We start from the raw sequence: 20,590 nt of genomic DNA on the forward strand, positions 1-20,590 counted from the left end.
TCTAGGACAGCCAAGGCTACACAAGAGTAATCCTGTCTTGAAAAAACAAATATAAAAATAATAATGATAAATTTTAATATAATCATCATATGTCATTTGTCATAATTTAGCTATGTAATTACTGTACTATAGCACTTTTACTTTCAGAATTTTAACATTTTCTTCATTGTGGAGTAACTCCCAGTTGCCGTAATTTTAAGCCTTCAGCCTTTCTCTGTCATTTTCAAAGCCTCTCTGGTCAACTGCATCATCTTATTATCATGTCCGATCTGTCCTGACCTCTAAGCTCAGGCCTGAGCGCTTCAACATGTGGACGTACCTCACCTATTTCAACTTCTTTTTCTAGCATTTTTACTTTAAGATTCTTGGGCCAGTTACAGACGCTGACACTGAGAAAATTAACCATTAGACAAGAGACTTCGTGTTGAAATTAATCTGAGTAGGTTATGGCTGCACTCTGCTCCGCAGGAGCTCATTAGGGGATGGGTAAGAAAACCTGGGCAGTATTCCAGCTTCTTGTCTGTTAGTTTCTTAAAGGGTGATGCTATCTTTTTTTCTATTTTCTTTTCTTTTTTCTATTTTTTTTTTTTCTACTTAAAGTGATGGGAGTTTCCAAAATACTAGACCTACTTGTGTTTACATATTCAAACACATTCCACAGATAAATTTAAAGAGTGTGTAGACACTCAAGAGTTTATTTTAGAAGGTGGCTTGGAAGCATGCCAACTGTCATTCTCATGAGCAACTGAAAAGTGACCCAGTGAATATCTTGACTTCACAATGGCTTTTTCTTTCCTTTCCTTTTCTTTCCTTTTCTTTTCTTTTTTTATTTATTATTTTTTGAGACAAGATTTTTCTGTGTAAAAGAGCCATGGCTGTCCTGGAACTTGCTCTATAGACAATGATGGCCTCAAACTCACAGAGATCTGCATGCCTCTGCCTCCTGATTGCTGGGGTCAAGAGTGTGTGCCCCCCACGCCTGGCTTCCACAGTGTTTTCTGGTGTAGTTTAGACTAATGTTTTCTATTAAAAGCCATACAATCGTCTATGTGTGTGAAAATTAGCTATTCAGCACTGTAAGTGGCAAACATCCTTTGATTAGATATGAGGATAGGATTAATAACAGTACATTATGAGTTACAGATTATTAATGTGCAGCAAGGGATACAGGAGCGTGTCTTGTGTCTACACTCTAGGATGTGGTTGCGATCGAGTCTGAAGTAAAAGCAATGGAGAAAAAGGTTGCAAAGATCAAAGCTATCCTCTTATCCAAAGAAATATTTGATTTTCCACCTGAAGAACATCTCAAGCATGGGGAGGTATGAATGAATTATTTTTTTTAAGTTTTTTTTTTAAATAATTCTTACTGTCCCCCGAAAAAATATGTAATCATAGAGTTTGATCCAACATGTCAGATCCATTAGAGTAACACAGATGAGATGGGGAATAGCTAATGATACATATATATATGTATATATATATATATATATATATATATATATATATGTATATGTATATATGTATATATATGAAATATTTTTGAGTTTTTATTTAATGTATATGAGTGTTTTCCTATACATGTCTAGGCACCGCATGCACAGAGTGTCCTTTGGAGGCCAGAAGGCGGTATAGGATCCCCTGAATGAAGTTATAGTCAGGAGCCACGGTGTGGGTGCTGGAAACTGATCCTGGGTGGAAGAGCAGCCAGTGGAGCAGCAGTCACAGCTCCATGAAAATCATTTAAATCGTATTTATAGCGTTCCTGTGCAACAGTAGCATTCCTTTAGGTTACTTAGTCACTTAAGCTTTGCCCTCCCCAGACCTTGAGCGCTTTTGTGAGTCAAACCGGTGGGGAGTTTCTGACCCTAGCAATCCTGTTTACTGGCTTTGAATATTTCCTAGATTCTCTTTATCTCCCTCTCTGCTGGTACTGAGACCATTAACTAAGTTATAATTTGTAAAGATCCATGCACAGTATCTCAGCAAGTGTACAGACTTGTGATCCCCAGCAGATCAGGTCGACCTGCGTTCTAATCTCCCTGCCATGCCGTCTAAACTTAATGGAGATGTCTTCCTTCTGGAAACCCAGTTTCCTTGCCTGTGGAATAGGGGTTAGAGTACTTCCCTTTTAGGGTGAAATGAGGTCATTAGCTATGAAGTCTGTAATAACGTTTAATTTGGCCAAATACTTGTATTCAATTCCTGAAGCATTTTTTAAGGACTCCTGCAGGAAGCCCCGGGCTAGGCACAGTTGCTTTCGAAGTTCAGAACCTGCCTAGTGACAGCGTACAGAACTCAGTCACAATCCCATAGAGAGGACAAGGGAGGGAGGAAGGGACCGGTTGTCTGAATGATGGTGTGGAATTTGGGAAGTTAGTCCTTCCCCAGACATTGTGTCCTAAGACCCTTAACCACTCCCATACCTCAAATCTAAATTAAGGAAATGCTTTAAGAAGTACAGAGCTGGAGAGATGGCTCAGCAGTTGTGAGCATATTGCTCTTGCAGAGAACCCGAGTTGGGTTGCCAGCACATGCATATACTCGAAATTAGAAATAAAGTATTTGTAATTGGAATTGCATATTAAAGACCAATATTAAATTAGAACGTGGCTTTTGTGGGTGGCTGTTTATTTGTTTGTTTCTTTGTTTGTTTGGTTTTTTTCTGTTTTCATTCCTGGACTGGGCTTCCTCGCTGCTGTTAAGGTCATACTTGAAAACATCCATCCCATGAAAAAGACTATTGCTGAGATAATGACTTACCAAGTGGAACTGAGGCTGCCCCAGACGGGAACCAAGCCCCTGCCTGTGTTTCAGAGGACAAGCCAGCTTTTACAAGATGTGAAACTCTTGGAAAATGTGACTCAGGAACAAAATGAGTTACTGAAGGTGAGCGGCTTATGACAAGAGTCAACTTAATACAGGAAAAAGTCCAGTAGAAGTTGCCTGCATCCTTCTTGTCGTTTGGCTTCAATGGCTGTGGTAAAGGGCTTGGGGACAGAGGTTTACTTAGCCTTGCGTATCCTGGGTCATAGTCCATCGAGGAAAGCCTGGGCGGGAACCTGGAGGCAAGAGCTGAAGCAGAAGCCATAGAGACACTACTTACTGCCTTGCTTAGCCAGCTTTTGTATACTATCCAGGACCCAGCCCAGGGGTGGCACTGCCCCCTATAGGCTGGACCCTCCCCCATGAAGCACCAACCAAGAAAATACCCTACAGGCTTACCTATGGGTCAGTCTTGTGGAAATTCCCTCTTCCCCAGATGACCCTGGCTTATGTCACGTTGACAAACAAACAAACAAAAACCCTTTTTAGTTTTCAAGTTTAATTGAAAGCAGTTGTTCCTCAAGGGGTGGCGTTTAGTTTAGATAAGTAAATACGCTCCTGCTCCCCCCACACCCTCTCCTGTGAGTCTTACCTTTGCTCTGGTTGAGAGCATCAGTGGTCTGTGGTCTGTCGTGCTTCTTTGTTCTGCAGTTAAGGACCTGTGTGTGTGAAACAAGGGAAAGAGAACTCAAACCTGATCAAGGCCCTCCAGCCTTTGGAGGCTGCAGACCTGTAAAGTAAGCACCACAAAGCAGTCTCCTGGTCCACTTCAACCACTCCCTCTTCCTGTGGATTAAATGCTCAGTGGATTCCCCAACACGGGGCATAGGTAGCCTGGGGCCATTTGCCATCTCAGGGAGAGCTGTGTCCAAAGCTTCAATGGAGGACCAAAGAGGTCCCTTGTGTCAGGGTTAGTTCCTGTGCAATGAGGCAGGATTTTAGTTGTAGAATCTTCTGGTGTTTTCCCATCCTGGGGGCCATTTTGTTCTGCCCTTTTCCGATCCCTCTCAGGAAGGTTCCCCTCCCCTCTGTAAGTTTTATTACTCTACCATTCTCAAGCCAGAATCATCAGCGTTTATATTCCTAGGCCACTCCCATAGAACATAAATCATTAAAAGACCCTTGAACCCCACAGCCACACTGGGCAGAGACTCTGTGTCTCTTGCTTCAGAAAGGGCTGTATCTTCTTACTTCTAAAACTCTTTGCATTGAAGTGGGCATCCTGTTCCTCTAAAGTTGGGGGACCCTATTCTCCCTGACTTGAAGTTTAACAACCCTCTGTCCTCTGACCTAATCAACTGTCATTTCTCTCCTAATACCAACAGAAGGGAAAGTGACCTAGCAGCCACTGTACCTTTTTAAAAAGTAGTTTGTAAGTGAAGTAAAAAGTATCAGATTTCATGGACCGTTTTTAATCTCTTCTATCTTACTGGGCCTCTGGTCAGCAAAGGAAAATAACCCTAATTGTGCTTTAAAGTGGCCTCTTCAAGAAGAAAAGGGGGACAGGTGGAGGGGTCAAGTTAGGCATCAAACTGTGCTGTGAACATTTCCCATCTTACTGTGTGGGTTGGAATCACATGCACCCCTCATATATTTCAAAGCGAGTAAGCCATTGGTAACGAAAAAATATTGGAATAAAGGACATTTCCTTTAGTTCCCACTTGAGTGGGACAAGTCCCCCTATTGTGGAAAATAAGACAAATGACTTCTATGGGGCATAATGGGATGTCATTCATTTCTGTGAGCTGGGGAACAGGTATGTGCAGTGAATATAGTTTCTCATTTCTAACCAGCAGCCAGAACTACTGGTTAAATATTTTATTTAAATACCAAGAAGGATTATGTACTATAGGACAGGACCCATGTCATTTCAAAAGACATTTTGCTTCAGTATGATGCACACCAAAGAAATACTAAGACTTGCTTTTGACGCCTGTTTCTGTTTCTAATATTTCATCAAACTTTGTTTCATTTCGTCTACAAACAAATCTGAGCTTTCTTCCCTGAACATTACAGTCCACGGCATGTTCCGGTTAGCTTTGTGTCATTCTTCAAACTCCTGGTGCTCTGGAAGTGTCTGACCATTACTCATGATATGTGCATCACCAACTCTAAAGGGCAGCAGGGAGGATGCCTGTATTGGAAAAACTCACCGTAATATCACATAATGTGCTCAGTGCATTCAGGATCAGGCAAGCCACCACTGTATATAGAAAGTGCCACATGCATAGCATGTTAGCATGGTAAATACATTGGTTGGCAAGACAGCTCAATAGGTAAAGGAGCTTGCCTTACAAGCCTGGTAACCCGAGTTTGATCCCTAGAACCCACGGAGAGGCAGAAGGAGCACACGTGTCTGTGTGAGGGCACACACACAATTCTGAAACTTTCTTAAATGGTGTACATGGCATACCAGTGATTTCATAAGACTTAGGGACTTTATATTACCATGCTATAAAATGTTTTCCTGAATGGGGCCCCTAGATTAGAAATATGTAATAGTGGGGCTGGAGAGATGGCTCAGTGGTTAAGAGCACTGGCTGCTCTTCCAGAGGTCTTGAGTTCAATTCCCAGTGACCACATGGTGGCTCACAACCATCTGAAATGGGATCTGATGTCCTCTTCTGGCATGCGGGCATATATGCAGACAGAGCACTCATACATTAAAAATATCTATACATAAATAAATGAAAGGTTTTTTAAAAAAGAAAGAAATACATCGGAACCAAGAAGCATTTAATTAGATTTGTACCTCAAGCCCTGCTGAGATGCCCTGGAGTCTCGTGAGATGTAAAGGTTAGGCTCTAGTGTGGCAAACTTTGTCATCTGGATTTTAAATATAAATTCAGGTAATATTTGGAATATAGAATAGAAATTTTGCTTATTTAGAGAACAAATATAGACTACAGAGATATTCTGGGGACCTGCAAGGTGACTCAGCAGGGAAAGGCACTTGCTTGCCATGCCTGGCAACCTAAGTTTGATCCAAGAATCCACGAGATGGGAGAAGAGAATTGACTCCTGCAAGTTGTCCTTTGACCTCCGACAGTACAGCTCCTCCTCCCATATATCCTCAAATAAATGCAGAATAATAATATAAGTTTTTTATTTTAAAAAAGGGTTCGGTTTCCTATTTAGAGGAACTTGGGATGGGTTGGATAATAGAAATAGCCTGTGTGTTACTTAGGTGGTGACAGTGACTCTTTGGGGACTACGTGTTATTTTATAGGTTGTCATAAAGCAGACTGCTGAATGTGATGAAGAAATAGACAGTCTGAAGCAGATGTTAACTAACTACTCAGCTGAGATCTCCCCTGAACATGTGTCACAGAACCAAGTGGCCGACCTGCCGTCGTTACAGGTATGTCTCATCCACTCGCCTATCCATCCATCTCATGGACTCTTGCTTTATCCTTGGTGTCTAGAATCTCTTGTAGTGTGACAGTGTTGTACCTGACATCTTTTTTCCCCCAACAAGTTCTTTCCATTCTTACTTTGTGATGCCGTGCTTGGGTGGTGTCATTAATTTGCCATTGCAACCACTGGACATGAGACCTAGTTGCAGAAACTGGGTAGGTCTTTGCTTCTGAATCCTCATATGGGACTTCTTGGGTGCCCACACTATAAGCACGGCACATCTTGCATTTCTTCTGTGCCCAAGAAGCTGATGTGGGGGTTGGGCAGATTGGGTGGGCTGGTAGTAAAACTCTGAGCATTGATATAATAAAGGACTGTATTTTTACTGCCATAAATCTCTCTGAGTAGGGCCTTTTCAGTTTTTGTTTTTATATTGATACATCTGTATTGAAATCGTGTGAGAGAAGCCCAGGCCATGAGGACTGCATATTTTCCGACACCTGATGAATACAGTCAGGCAGTTAATGTGATACTCAAACCTCCCAGGCATTTACTAGCTGGGAGACTGAGGGAAACTTGCTTAATATGAAAGGTAAAGTATGAGAGAGTCAGGAGACATTGCCCATGACTGCTGAATTGATAATGCAGGCCCACTATGAGCATCTCAGAAGGGTTAGGGGACCAAGTTTCTTCAAATACTTAATAACTCAGGACGGCAAAGAGCTTATGTTGTGTGAGTACAAATAAAGGAAATTATACATAGGACAAGTCTTTGGGGCTCATTACACAACACACACGCACACACTGTTGTTTCCTCAATGGCTCTTATGAGCCCTAATAGACCACCTGGCTGGCATTGGGTGTGTGTCAGAAAGAAGGGGTAAATAGATCTGACCCCCCAAAAAGTAAACTTCTTCCTTATCTCTACCAGAGGATTTGATGTAACTGTGATATCCGTGAAGTGGAAAAGTGAGACTTCCAACCACGGTGATTTACAATCACAAACAAGGCTGAGACTGCTATCGTAACCACCCACGTGGAAATGAGACTCTTCATACTTGATTGCTGATCAGCCTTTTAGAAGGGATGATGGCAGACAAGACCACACTGTATAGACCAGGCTGGCCTCAAACTCACAAAGTTCTGCTTTCCTCTGTATCTGCCTTCCTGAGTGCTGGGATTAAAGGCATGTGCTACATAGTTTCATGGGCATTTAAACAACAACAACAACAACCCTACACTAAGACTCAACAAATGGCAAGTTAGGGCTACCTGAGAGTGGGATCTAAGGCCTCATTGATTCTTCAGTCTTAGTTTTGGTCCCTCCATAAACCAGGTCTGTGCTGTATCTCATGATAAGTCACGACCTTATCATGTCATACTGGGTCATTTAAGGACTATTGTCTGAGTCATGCACTACTTCCCAAACTTCATGCGTTTCCATAGTCCTTATACAACACCATTTCTTGAGAAAAATCTTGAAGAATCTCATTTAAGTGTGTAAGTATATCTCATTGTCTGTTTTAATTTTGTAAAAATAATGTTCTGTAAGAAAAAGGAAGGGCAGTCCGGTTGGCAGCGTGCACATTCCCGGAAGTACTTTTTAGTTGTCGTTCTTGGGATGCAGCAATGCTTTACAGTCCATCTTCCATTTTGTCATCAGAGCAGTAAAGACGTGTTTGGGGTATGCAATGTGGGGACTGAACGCAGGGCTTGCTGGGTAAGCACTCTACTACTATCCCCAGCCTGTCTTCATCAAGGACATTCTTAAATGGGATTGGCAAGTTTTTCCTACCATAAATAATTGGTGTCCCCTACCTTGTTTCATAAAAGGTGCCTGTTTACCACCAATCCATTTGTGCCCTCAGTCTAAGTACCAACACAGTAAAAAGAGCCAGTAACATTTTGGTAGCATTATGGAAATGATATTAACTTCAGAGACAGTGTCCCTCAGCTCTGGTCCCATTAAAGGCTCCCAGAGAGCTATGGGTACCACAGTGCAGATGGCAGCTCAGTGCCTACCAGCCTACATATCACTGGTTGCTGTTTTCCTGAATTTATCCTAATGGCTGTGGTACTGCTTTTGTTGGGGAGCCTATGACTCTCCTATTGAAGTTTAGTGTTTATTGAAAGTGGAACATGAAACAGTCAACTCAGAGTTAACTCTGCTAGTAGAGAACTCTCCGAGCAGACAGAATACGGGTATTAGTTTAACGATAAATGTCAGAACCCAGGAGTCTTAGGGAAGCCCGAGGTTGGCCCTGCCACACGAGCTGCACCTTGGCAGAAATTGCCTTCTTTCTCTTGTCTTCAGAACTCTCTCTTGTTCATAGTGACATGTTACTTTCTTGGGCATAAAATCTAGTGACTTGGGGACTCAGGAGGTAGCTCAGTTGGTGTCTGTGCTTGTTGAATCTCATTTCAATTTCCAGAACCCATATGAAAGCAAAACAAAGAAACACCAGTATTGTGGCATGTGCTTGTAATCTCAGCCCTGGGGTGAGAGAGGCGGGCGCTGGACTTGGTGGTCAGTAAGCATAATTCACTTATTGGGTTCTAGCAAGGAAGAACCTGTTTCAAAAAAATAAGATAATGGGCTAGGTGTGGTAGCACATGTCTTTAATCCCGGCACTCAGAAGGAAGAGACAGCCAGATCTCTGATTCTGAGACTAGCCTGATCTACATAGTAAGTTCCAAGCCAGTCAGGGCAAGTAAGACCCTGGGTGTTTGTTTTTAAGGATGGATAGTTCTGAGGTTGACCTATGACACTCATGTGCACACGCATCCATTTTTATATATACATACAAAATTTAGTGAATTTAAGAATATTGACTAGTAGCCAGGCGTGGTGGCGCACGCCTTTAATCCCAGCACTTGGGAGGCAGAGGCAGGCAGATTTCTGAGTTCGAGGCCAGCCTGGTCTACAGAGTGAGTTCCAGGACAGCCAGGACTACACAGAGAAACCCTGTCTCAAAAAACCAAAAAAAAAAAAAAAAAGAATATTGACTAGTGAGGGATTTTAAGGAATACATTAGAAACACACTTGTATGAGTGTTTGTACTTAAGACAAAATTAGGAGCCACATGCACACTAAGCAAGCAAGCAAGCAGTCTGCTGCTGAAGCTACACCCCAGCTAGGGGGATATTTGGAATGAATGCTGGCTTTCTGAAGAGGTGCTCAGACAAAGGGTACTGGAGAGTCAGGGTAACTGTCACCCACAATTCCTATAAAACCTAAGGTTCTATAATTCTATCACCCGAATGGGCAGACAGTGGGCTTTTCCATATCTAGGAAAACTTACTTGCATATAATAATATTAATCTTAATAATCTCCTGGGGAAACATGGGAACAGGTACCTGTAATATTCTGTGCGTAAAGTGGGAAGTATGTGTTCATCAAAGTACAGCCTGGTGGTTCTTGGCCCGGGGGATCTGGTTCTGTGAGTCCTGTGGTTAGCTACTACGGCCCTGGCTCCCCACCCTGGCTGCACATCAGTCGCCTGTGGACCTTGTTACAAGTTCTCATGCTTTGTTCAACCCCCAGATGCTAGGCTTTACAAGGTCTGTGAAGTAGCTACGGGGTCCAGTAGCCTTGGACCAGGACATCCCTTGTACTGAAGGAAGCTGGCTCCTGGGAGCATCCAGAAGCCACTCTGATTTCTCTCAAATGATGCCCACAACTCTTTCTGAACAGGGAGAGATGGAAAGGTTGGAAAAGCAGATTCTGAATCTAAACCAGAAGAAGGAGGATCTGCTAGTGGACTTGAAGACTGCTGTACTGAACCTTCATGAGCACCTGAAACAAGAACAGCAAGAAGTAGGAGACAAGCCCTCTGCAGGCGCCTCCGAGTGTACAGTGGCCGAGAGGGATGCTTCAGAAAGGAAGGTAGGTGTGGCTTTCACTTAATTCTGGCCCCACATTCCATGGGAGAGCAAACAGCCTATGAGATAACTCTTTCCAGAGCAAAGGAATTTTTTTTTTCTTTCTTAAATGGAAATACTCCACTTGAGGTTGTTTACTACTGAGCACAAATCTTCCGGGTGTGTCTGCCCTGAACCCAACCCAGAATTCTTATGCCTGAGTTACCTAAAACACACTTATGAAATTCCCCGAGCAGATGGGAGGGAACCTTTGAAGTATCAGCCTTAGAACAGTCATCTTACTGAAGACTCAAAGTGGTCCCTTGCCTGAGACCACTGTGAGTCCACAACCGAGAACTGCACTCCAGCTCTTTGGGGGCGGGGCCGTAAGGATCATGCAAATGAGGAGGCACCACAGGAAAGGGGGTGGGGCCTCGAGGATCATGCAAATGAGACTCTGCAGGCTGGACTTAGCTGAAGGACTGAAAGGCATGAGGCCCCAGAGACTTTGGGCGTTGGTGGACAGATTGGACAATGCGTGAAGATTTAGCTACATAGAAATGCAACCAGGCCACGTTGTGATGCTGGTCCACATCCTGACTGCAAATGCTCCCGTGCTGTGCCTTTCAGCTGAGCAGAACAAACTCCATGTCTTTCCTGCCAGTGGTCAAGGAGGAGGCCGAAGAAAGCTCCGTGAAGAGCGAAGTAAGGCAAAACTTTTTCTCCTTTTAAAAAAAAAAATATTTATTTTATTGTTTTTGGACTATCTGTGTTGGACTAGGGATGGGGGCGGGAAACATACACAGGACATGAAGCTAGGTCCCTTCAGAGGCCAGGGTGTCTTATCCTCTTGAACTGGATTACAGATCTCAGGATGGGTGCTGGGAATCGAACTCAGCCCCTGCAAGAGCAGTACATTAAAAACCCTGAACTGCTGAGCCATCTCTCCAGCTCCCAGGAAAACAGTTTTGCTGTTTGAACTGGCTAGGACCAGATCTCTAAGTGAATGTCAGAGAAAACATATGAAAACCTAAGGCTTTTAAAGTTAATGTTAATTTTTAAACTTTTTAAAATCAAGACTGCAGTACTTACTCAGTTATTAACATTGTTAAGTTCATCTAAGTCCATTTTGCCCTGGAGGAGGGGCATTTGCTGGTGCAAAGGAGTCCCCTGTCAGACACAGACTTCTGAATTCCTCCTCTGGGACTTTGAGAGTATTTGGCTTGGGGTGTGTGTGTGTGTGTGTGTGTGTGTGTGTGTGTGTGTGTGTGTTGTTTTTGGTTTTGTTTTGTTTTTTTAGCTAATTATTTTGCATATTTGAGACATGTTTTTGTTTTAGAGTAATATTATCAAGGACATGAGTTGTGTCTGCCACTAATGTAGCTGATTCTTAGTGCTTCATTGTAACTGGTTGAAAGCAACTTGACCTTCTTGGTATCAATTTCCATCTCATACTTGTAACACTAAGGCTTATACTCAAAGATGAAGCTGGCAGCAGCCTGTGGCTTATGTGACTCAGGTGGTTTTTTTGCTCATTTTGTAGATTCTTCCATGGCTCCGTTGTCACACAGAGCAGACACTTTGTTCTATTGAGTGTCACTAGAGCATGGAGTTGCAGGGTGAGGGTGACAGTTTGCTTTGCGCTCTGACCACCAGACAACCTCAATTCACAGTCTGAGGACCCAGGGCCCAAGCAAAGAAAACACACACACACACACACACACACACACACACACTACCGTTTCAGACATTCACATGCTCCTGAGACACACAGTGGAGTACCTAATGCTTCAAATTAACATATATTTCTGTACAAACTCTTATTTTTGTGTGATAAGAACATCTAGCCTCTGTCTAAGCAATTTTCAAGTGTATATGTCATCTAATGCATTTCTTGGTTGTTATCCTCCTGCCTAACTGAAAATTTGCATCCTTGATCAAAGTCTCTCTAATCGTCCTCTATCTATCCACTGTACCCTGTTTTATGCTATGTCTTGACAACTTCAACTTTGTTACATTTGACATTTAAGTGATGCCATGGCGTGATTGTGGTCCTGTGCCTGGCTTAGTTATCTCACTTAAGCTAATGTTCTCTGGTTCCTCTGTGTTACTACAGATGACAGAATCCCCAGGGGTTTGTTTTTGTTTGTTTGTTTGTTTGTTTGTTTGTTTAAATGGTGAAATGGTATTGCATTGGGTATATCCACCACATTTTGTTTTGTTTTGTTGTTTAGACAGGGTCTCACTATGCAGCCCTGCCTGGCCTGGAACTCACTCTGTAAACAAGGCTTGCTTCCACCTCACAGAGACCCACCTGCCTCTGCCTCGCAAGTGCTACTGAGGGCACGTGTGCCACTACACTTGGCAGATACACATTTTCTTTAGCCATTCATCTACTGACTGACACTAAGGTTGAATCCTTGACCTGTTGTTGTGAATGATGCTGCGGTGAGCACTAGAATACAGACGACTCTTCTACAAGCTAACCTTTGGACATGTGGCCTGTGGTGGAATTGTGGAAGCATGTGGTGTTATAGTTTAGTTTTTTGAGATGCCTCTGTGCTGTTCTCCATTTGTAATCCCGAACAGTACCCATGAGTCTATTCCTCCACATCCTTTCCAGCGCTAGGAATTTTCCAGCTCTTTGACTAAAAGCCATTATGAGAGATGTGATGTCTGTTAGACTTTCTCATTCATATGTATTCATTTATTCATCATTTTGCAGCACTGTGGATTTAGCCCCAGATTAACCTCTCACGTGCTAGATAAGAACTCAAATCACTGAGCCAAAGCCTTGGTTTAACTTGTCTTCCCGCAGTTAGTGGACTTGAGCAATTTTTTTTTCTTACACCCAACAGACTTATTTTTGAAATATCATCCAAGATCACATTTACTAAAACAGATTAAATTCTGAAACAACTTTTATAAATCCCCTGTGTGGGACATGAACATATTACTCTTTAGTAAAGAAAATTAAGGGGATTTTTTTTTAGGCTCAAGAAAAGCATTCACAGGGCTGGTGAGATGGCTCAGTGGGTAAGAGTACCGGACTGCTCTTCCAAAGGTCCGGAGTTCAAATCCCAGCAACCACATGGTGGCTCACAACCATCCGTAACGAGACCTGATGCCCTCTTCTGGTGTGTCTGAAGACAGCTACAGTGTACTTACATATAATAAATAAATAAATCTTTAAAAAAAAAAAAAGAAAAGCATTCACAGTTGGAGACATGATTTAGTGTGAGAAATACAACTGACGTGGGGTAGAAGGGAGAGTAAGACCTGCAGCAAACTTGCCCAGGAGGCTGAGTCTTGTTGGGAGGAGCTGAGTAGGAGTCCAGTTATGGAAAGGAGATATTTCTCTTTGCTAACCAATTGAACACTGTCTTAGGATGGACGTAGGAGAACAGAGCCACCGTCCGCATCCTGGTCTTTTCTGGGGAAACACAGCAAGGACCTGGAAGGGGATGGGGCATCCTCCTCCTCCTCAGCCACCATCGTGCAGGTAACTAGGGAAGTCACCCGTGGGGCTTGTCGGAGCTCCTCAGTGTCTTCCCATGCCCCTCTCTGTTCACCTTACCCCCAAGCCTTCAGAGTAGCCCATCCGAAGACTGAAAATGAGAGACAGCAAATCAGAGGATTCGTTACAAAGAATGATTAGATCAGGAAATGCTTCCACCAATTTTATTTTTGACAAAGTTGTACACATTGAGGGCATACAGCACGATGCTTTGAATATGGGTCCATGTATCAATCATGAGTATATTGAGGACAGTTTTTTTAAAAATCGGTAATTTTTAAGTAAATACTTTGTGGCTATTCATGAAGTGTTGCCTTTCCTTGCCTAGTCCTTCCTTGCTTTTTTGTTTTGTTTTGTTTGACAGGACCCTATACATGTATGGCTGACATAAACTCACACAGGTATATACACCTGTATACATGTACAAATAATAAGGTTAAAAAAAAAACTTTTAAAAATAGCACACCTGACTTCCCCTGGGAGCAGGGTGTCTGTAAAAGCGCAGATGAGGAAGAGGCCCCTCCTGGCAGCAAGCCTGGCCAGGAACTGATTTTGTTCTCCACAGGATGCAGATGGGAGAATTAGCACCTGTGACAGCTCCATGGTGCATATCATTGCCCCAGACTCGGGAAGCACCGAGGAAGGACCAGCACCATCCCCGAGGCTCAGCCAAACAGACGAGGTGAGTCCTCACCTGTCGACGACAAGCCGGGCTGCTCAGATTCCCAGAGTGGCACCCAGGCTTGCCCGTGGCCATCTGATGTCTGTGATGCTGTGTGTGTTGAGCGAGACGTTCCCTGTGAAGGCCAGCATCCTCATGAATGCTGTCAACCCCTGTCCCACTGCAAGCTTGACCACCCGCTGTTGACTTTTCCATTGTCAGCCTGAAATAGTGTTTAATCTGTGTGTATAACACGCAGGGGGTGGTGAAATGGAGACAAGCACTTATTGATCAAGGGCCTGTTCAGAAAAAACACTTTTATGTTCTTTGTTGCTTAATCATAAGATCACGAGGCAAGTTAATACCTACCTTATGTTTACAAAAGAGGATCAGATTCAGAGAGTAAACCATGGGAACTAAATAAGAGAGTAAGGAGTTGCCCCAGAGCCTTCCCTTCTAACTTCCTAGTTTGAAACCACGCCCTTCTCACAGAGCCTTACTGCCCAGACCCTGCTTCCAGGTTAGGCCTGCTATGTGACCCTGAAGCGCCAGGGGTTCAGTAAATAACCCCTAAAAGAGACCCAGGACACTTTTGAAGTCCCTTTCCATATGGGGTCACGTTTTTATGTCTTTTGTCTCAATCTTTTTTTTTCTGTTCTTACAAAAATGAACAGTACTGTCACATTGTCACACCTCTGTCCCCTCCCCATCCTTTCCACCTCTCTTACAGTGTTGCCCAGCAAGGTGACAGATGTCACAACTGTAGACTCACTGGCAGTACTAAGCACGGGTTCAGGAAAGTCCTTGACCTGCTTCATTGTTCTATGGTTTTTGTTTGATTTTGCAAGCCAGAATTGGTCTGGGTTTTTGTTTTGTTTTTATTATTTTTATTTATTTATTTTTTGCTTGTTTGGTTTGGGATTTAGATTTATTTATGTTTATTTTACATGTGGCTGTTTTGCCTGCATGCATGTTTATGCATCACTTGCTTGCATTGCCCTCAGAGGCCAGAAGAGAGCATCGGGTCCCCTAAAATGGAGTTACAGGTGATTGACTGTTAGCCAGCATGTAGGTGCTGGGAACTGAAGCTGGGTTCTGTGCCAAAGCATCGAGAGCTGTGTAAACACTGAGCCATCTCTTGGACTCATGGTCTGTTCTTTTTAAGACTCGGTTAAAAATGGGATGTAGGGCCAACAAAACAGCTTAGCGTGTAAAGGCAGTTGCAATACAACCTGGCAACATAAGTTCAACCCCCTAAACCTTTGTAAAAGCAGGAGAGAACTAGTCTGCAGAATCATTATCCGATTTTCATGCACTTACTGTGGCATATGTATGACGTGTGTGTGTGTGTGTGTGTGTGTGTATGTGTGTGTGTCCACGGCTTTGGCTGTGTTTTGGCTCTAATAGAAATTCTGCTTAATGTGTGTACTCTTGTGTGGTTGCTCTGTACTGTCTTTTACCCTGAACATGGTACTCGGAGGAGAGAAAAGGGGAAAGTACCATAAATTGAGGTGATGCTTACAGTGGGCCACACACTGAGGTTTTAATATTATCTTTCTTAACCTTCACAGTAGCCATGTGTTATGTTGCACTACTTGACAGACAGATGGAGTTATTGAGGCTAAAGCCATTATGTCTCCAGAGCCTGATCGTTTCTGGGTGTCACAGTTAAGTTTGAAGTCCAGTGCATAAATGCCTCCTGACTTAAAATCTTGAGTGTTTAACTGTGTGGCTGGATGGCTGCACAACATCTGTGAGTTAGATGCCTCTCTTTTCTTCTTAGCAGAGCTTCTGTGGGTTCTCTGGCTGGTTGGTCTCTTGGTTGGTTGGTTAGTTGGTTGGTTGGTTGGTTGGCTAGTTGGTCTCTTGGTTGGTTGGTTGATTGGTTTCTGGTTTTTGTTTGTTTGATTGAAATATTCTTGCCATATATCAGGCTGACCTTGGAATTGTAGTGTTCATGATTCAATTTCCCCAGTGCTAGGTTGCAGGCTTATTCTACCATGCCCAGATCTTGGGTAGGCTTTTGAGAGATGAAAAGCAGTAACATGTCACCTTTGACTACTGCAGGGACAGCCCTTTGGTGACTCCAAAGCTCAAAGCTCTTCTTTCTCTTGCCTGGAGCCATTTCCTTCTCACTGGTGACCACACCCCTAGTGAAGGATAGCTGAGAGCGCCATAGACATGGCAGCCTATGCCATCAGTCCTGTATAGCTTCAGTGCCTATGCCATCAGTCCTGCATAGCTTCAGTGCCTTACTTTAGAAGTTAAGAGCCCTGGCAAGATGAGAATTACAGTACTCTTAGGAAAATTTTGAGTCAATTCTGGCTCATTTGCATGAAAATAAATATTTAAAACAGAAATTCATGACACTAAGTCATGAGTTATACTTATATGTGTGCTGTTAAGCACTGGACTTCTTCTTAGGACTGCTTTCATTATATTTCATAGGCTTTCTTTTTAATGAATGTTATGTTTTATTTCTATTTGATTCTCGGAATATTTTTATTTTATTCTTGATTTCTTTGATGAGTCACTCACTATTCAGCAGTGTGTTCCAGCTCCATGAATTTGTGTATGTTCTAACACAATCAAGCTCAAAGATGCACTACTTTTGAAATATGCCAAGGACTAATGGTAGGAAAATATTAGAAATCTTTGTTTCCCATATTACAGAAAGTCATAAATCCAAACAAACAAAATACATTGGTGAGAACATCAGAGAGGCTGTCACAGCAAGATGGGGGCTTTCCTATGGGCCTCAGATGCTTTCTGATGACATTTTTTAGGGTTTTGATTGCTTCTGGGGAAGGGGGCCGCTAAAGATACCTGAGATGAGTTCATTAGACCTGGATCTGCAACATGCCAGTCTCTATAATCAGCCAATAGGTCTCTGCAGGCACCGCTTCTTTCCTGGAGTTCTGGTTCATAAACCGGTCCCTTTTTTTTTGGGGGGGGGGCGTTTGAAGACAGGGTTTCTCTGTGTAGCCCTGGCTGTCCTGGAACTCACTCTGTAGACCAGACTGGCCTCGAACTCAGAAATCTGCCTGCCTCTGTCTCCCAAGTGCTGGGATTAAAGGCGTGTGCCACCACTGCCCGGCCTTTTTTTTTAAGATCAGAAAAAGTCGGTTGTACAGTAAAAATAAGGACTTTATATCATTCTGTGGTATTGAATCTGGGTGTTTTAAGAGCATATGTTGCTGTTCCGTATGGTGCAGACATGCACATTAGAAAGTGCACGTTGCGTGTTCAGATCCAAGGCATCTGAACCATGTACTGCAATGCATGGGCAACATGCATTCCAAGGCGCATACGTGGAAACAACAGGGCAGTTTCTGAGACTTGGTTCCTGCCTTCCTCGTTTGTTTGTTCTTGTTTGTTTAAAGCCAAGGGATTGAAGTTTACTGAGAAGTACAGAGACATTCTCTGCCAGGAGTTGCCCAGCGTCTGCATTGTTGAAGCTAGTCTCTTGCATCTGCTGCTCTGCTGCCCACTCCAGCCTAGCTTCCTGGCAGTCCTGTCCTGCCTGCCGGCTCTCCCTAGTGTGCTGGGATTACATATCCACACTGCTGCATGCAGCTTTTTATGTGGATCTTGGGGGTCAGACCCAGGTCCTCATGCTTGTGAGGCAAGCATCTTTACCCACCGAGTCATCCCCCGGCCTCATTTTATGTTTGATTTTTTTTGTTGTTCTGTGTTTGATTTTTTTTTTCTTTTTTTGGTAGTTTTATGTTTAGAAACCTTTTACTGTTGGAGGGTTTTTCTTAACGTGGACGTTCAGCTCTGGGACTTCATCGAGGGTCACAACAACTATAGTTCAAGAAGCCGGGGTTTTCTTTTAGATCAGTGACACGCGAAAGCAGATGTCTAACATGGATGCCAGAGAGTTTGTGAGGCTGGGAAAATATGGATTTATAGATGGCAAACCTTAGTAAAATAAGGGACCGAGTTAGGGTTCTACTTACCAGCATTGGCTTCAGCAGTTTGAACAGGCTCTCAAAGCTACGCCTGAGTTTGCACATCTGTACATGGGGGCTAGAGAGGTTGTGGTGAGGAACTGGTCTTGTATTACGCCAAGCATGGCACAGCAGTCATCAAGGATAAGTAATATCAATAAAAGATAGAATCTTTAGTTTCCTTATGAGAGACCAGACAGATTTTTATGTAGCAGCAAACACTTGTGGTAACACCCCTTTTTTTTTTTTTTTTTTTTTTTGGTTTTTCGAGACAGGGTTTCTCTGTGTAGCCCTGGCTGTCCTGGAACTCACTTTATAGACCAGGCTGGCCTCAAACTCAGAAATCCGCCTGCCTCTGCCTCCCGAGTGCTGGGATTAAAGGGGTGTGCCACCACACCTGGCTCGTGGTAACACTTTTTAAACCACCACCACCCACCCACACCCACACACACAAAATCTGCAGTTTGTAAAACATGGACTGAAATGATTTCTGCCCTCAGGATTTAGGGCAAGCAGGGTCTATATAAGCAGGGTTGTTGTTTAGGAAGTTACTGGGAACTCCTGATTTAAAGATCACAGAGCCGGAGCCCCTGTGCTAATAGCCTATGTCCAGGCCTAATGCACTTTGGTGGCATGGGAAGCTAGAACTGACTCCTGTCTCTGGAGTGCGGAACTGCCAAAAAAAAAAAGTAGGGTGGGGAGCGAGCTGTACACCCCGAGAATCCTGGGCATCCTGAGGCCACTTTGAGCTCTTCTAAGGTTGCACATAATTGTTTTTTCCTCCACCCCCACCCCCTTTGGATTCTTTTCAGGTTTAAATAAAGGGCGGATTAGTCACCCAGCTTGCTCATTTCCTCCTGAAGTGTGGTAGTAAGAAAGCAGAATGGCTAAGTACTGGCACTTAAAACTATATGTACATGACCTGCCAGAGGTAGTCAAATAAAAATCTAGAATAAATTAAGACAGGTGATAAATTAGTTATTACAGATTAACCACTTACTATTATAACTGATGATGTCAGATAACAGAAAAAAAGGCCACACAATCTTTGCTACTAAGGTATAGTCATATCCAAAACTTGGAAATAGCTAATCACTTATTTATATAACTAGTCAGGCTAGAAATCAATGCCTGACAGTAGTCCCAATGACTGTTTACCTTAACAGTGACCACTGAGACCTGTGGAGCCAGGGTGGGCGGAGCGGTGTGTGAGGCTCAGGGAAAACACTGGGGGAGCAGAGAATGCCAGCCTTGAAGAAAACTATAAAATTGGGTGGATGAGGGCAGACAGTTTGTTGGTTTTGTTTGTTGGGTTGTCATTATTGCTTTTGGGGCTTGGGGATGCTAGGATCAAACTCAGGGCCTCTTACCCAACCAGGCAAATATCCTCCCATTGAGGATACCCAAGCCTAAGAAATAGCCTTTTACTGGAAAAGAGCAGACATGTAAAGTAGTAGGTAGTCAGGAAGAATCTAACCCCTCGGAGGTTATATTTTTTGAGGTAGGATGTATGTTTGTAAGCAACTCCTGTTAGAAGCGTGTTGTTTGTCTCAACCGTGCTTTGTTAACAAGTTTGCGCACAATCTTAAAGTGGGAAATGTTGGAATTCATTTTAATTCTAATTCGCACATGGAGACCAGTATTTGTACAGATCAGAATGCTAAGCCCTATGTCTGAAGGGATTTTCCAGAAGAGACAGTGTCCTCTCTGCATATCCTGGGAGAGGGCGGGTCCTATAGTGTCAGGCAAGACTATCACGTTAAAACCAATCCCTACCTCCATGTTGAAACAAATAAATCCGTAAGTGTGGAATAGTTCAGTTGCATCTTCTCTCTGGGAGAAAGTTTGCTTTTGTATTGGTAAGATATCTAGTTGCCTCAATACATTGAAAATATGTCACACTTAATTCAAACTTCACACCAAAGCAGTCGGTTCTTAACTCCACTTCTGAAAAAGCAAAAGCCAGTTTAGGGATTTTTCCCCCCTCTCGGGGAATGGAGAAAACATTCTTTATTGCTCCAGGAAGTTCATTACTTGCCCCAACCTGTTTTTAACAGAGAATTTAGATGGGTAAAGAGAAACTAAAGTGCAATCTTGCTACTTGGGAAGATGTTACAATCGGGCGGCAGATTCCAGCATATTGTTAAGCCCTGCCAGCATGAAGAGGCCATTTTTCTGACTCGGTTTTAGTTTTGGTTGTTGGGTGCACAGCCGTGTAATGCCTTGCTTAATCATCATGTGTCATGCCACTTTAAGCACTGGCCAGCTCCCTGAAGTGTTTGGGATACACACCCTCATACGCTCTCTCTCCCTCACCTGTCTCCCGGGGATCGCCACTCTCCGCCTCTGGGCCCGGGAACACTGTACCTGTGTACATGCAGGTCGGCTGCCTGGAAACCCATGCCACCGGGTCACGT

The 20,590-nt window shown here is 43.3% G+C and overlaps 1 protein-coding gene across 1 annotated transcript in view; it reads left to right on the forward strand.

The window, feature by feature from the left end:
• Nucleotides 1–20,590, forward strand: part of Syne2 (spectrin repeat containing, nuclear envelope 2) — a 292,611-nt gene that overhangs the window by 176,383 nt on the left and 95,638 nt on the right. The window contains exons 59-65 of the mRNA NM_001005510.2: nucleotides 1,197–1,319; nucleotides 2,704–2,886; nucleotides 6,053–6,184; nucleotides 9,876–10,067; nucleotides 10,673–10,747; nucleotides 13,431–13,544; nucleotides 14,125–14,241. Coding sequence (NP_001005510.2) covers nucleotides 1,197–1,319; nucleotides 2,704–2,886; nucleotides 6,053–6,184; nucleotides 9,876–10,067; nucleotides 10,673–10,747; nucleotides 13,431–13,544; nucleotides 14,125–14,241 — 936 coding nt within the window. The remainder of the gene's footprint in view (nucleotides 1–1,196; nucleotides 1,320–2,703; nucleotides 2,887–6,052; nucleotides 6,185–9,875; nucleotides 10,068–10,672; nucleotides 10,748–13,430; nucleotides 13,545–14,124; nucleotides 14,242–20,590) is intronic.

The sequence above is a fragment of the Mus musculus genome, chromosome 12 (genome assembly GCF_000001635.26).
Source record: "Mus musculus strain C57BL/6J chromosome 12, GRCm38.p6 C57BL/6J".
Lineage (NCBI taxonomy): Eukaryota > Metazoa > Chordata > Mammalia > Rodentia > Muridae > Mus > Mus musculus.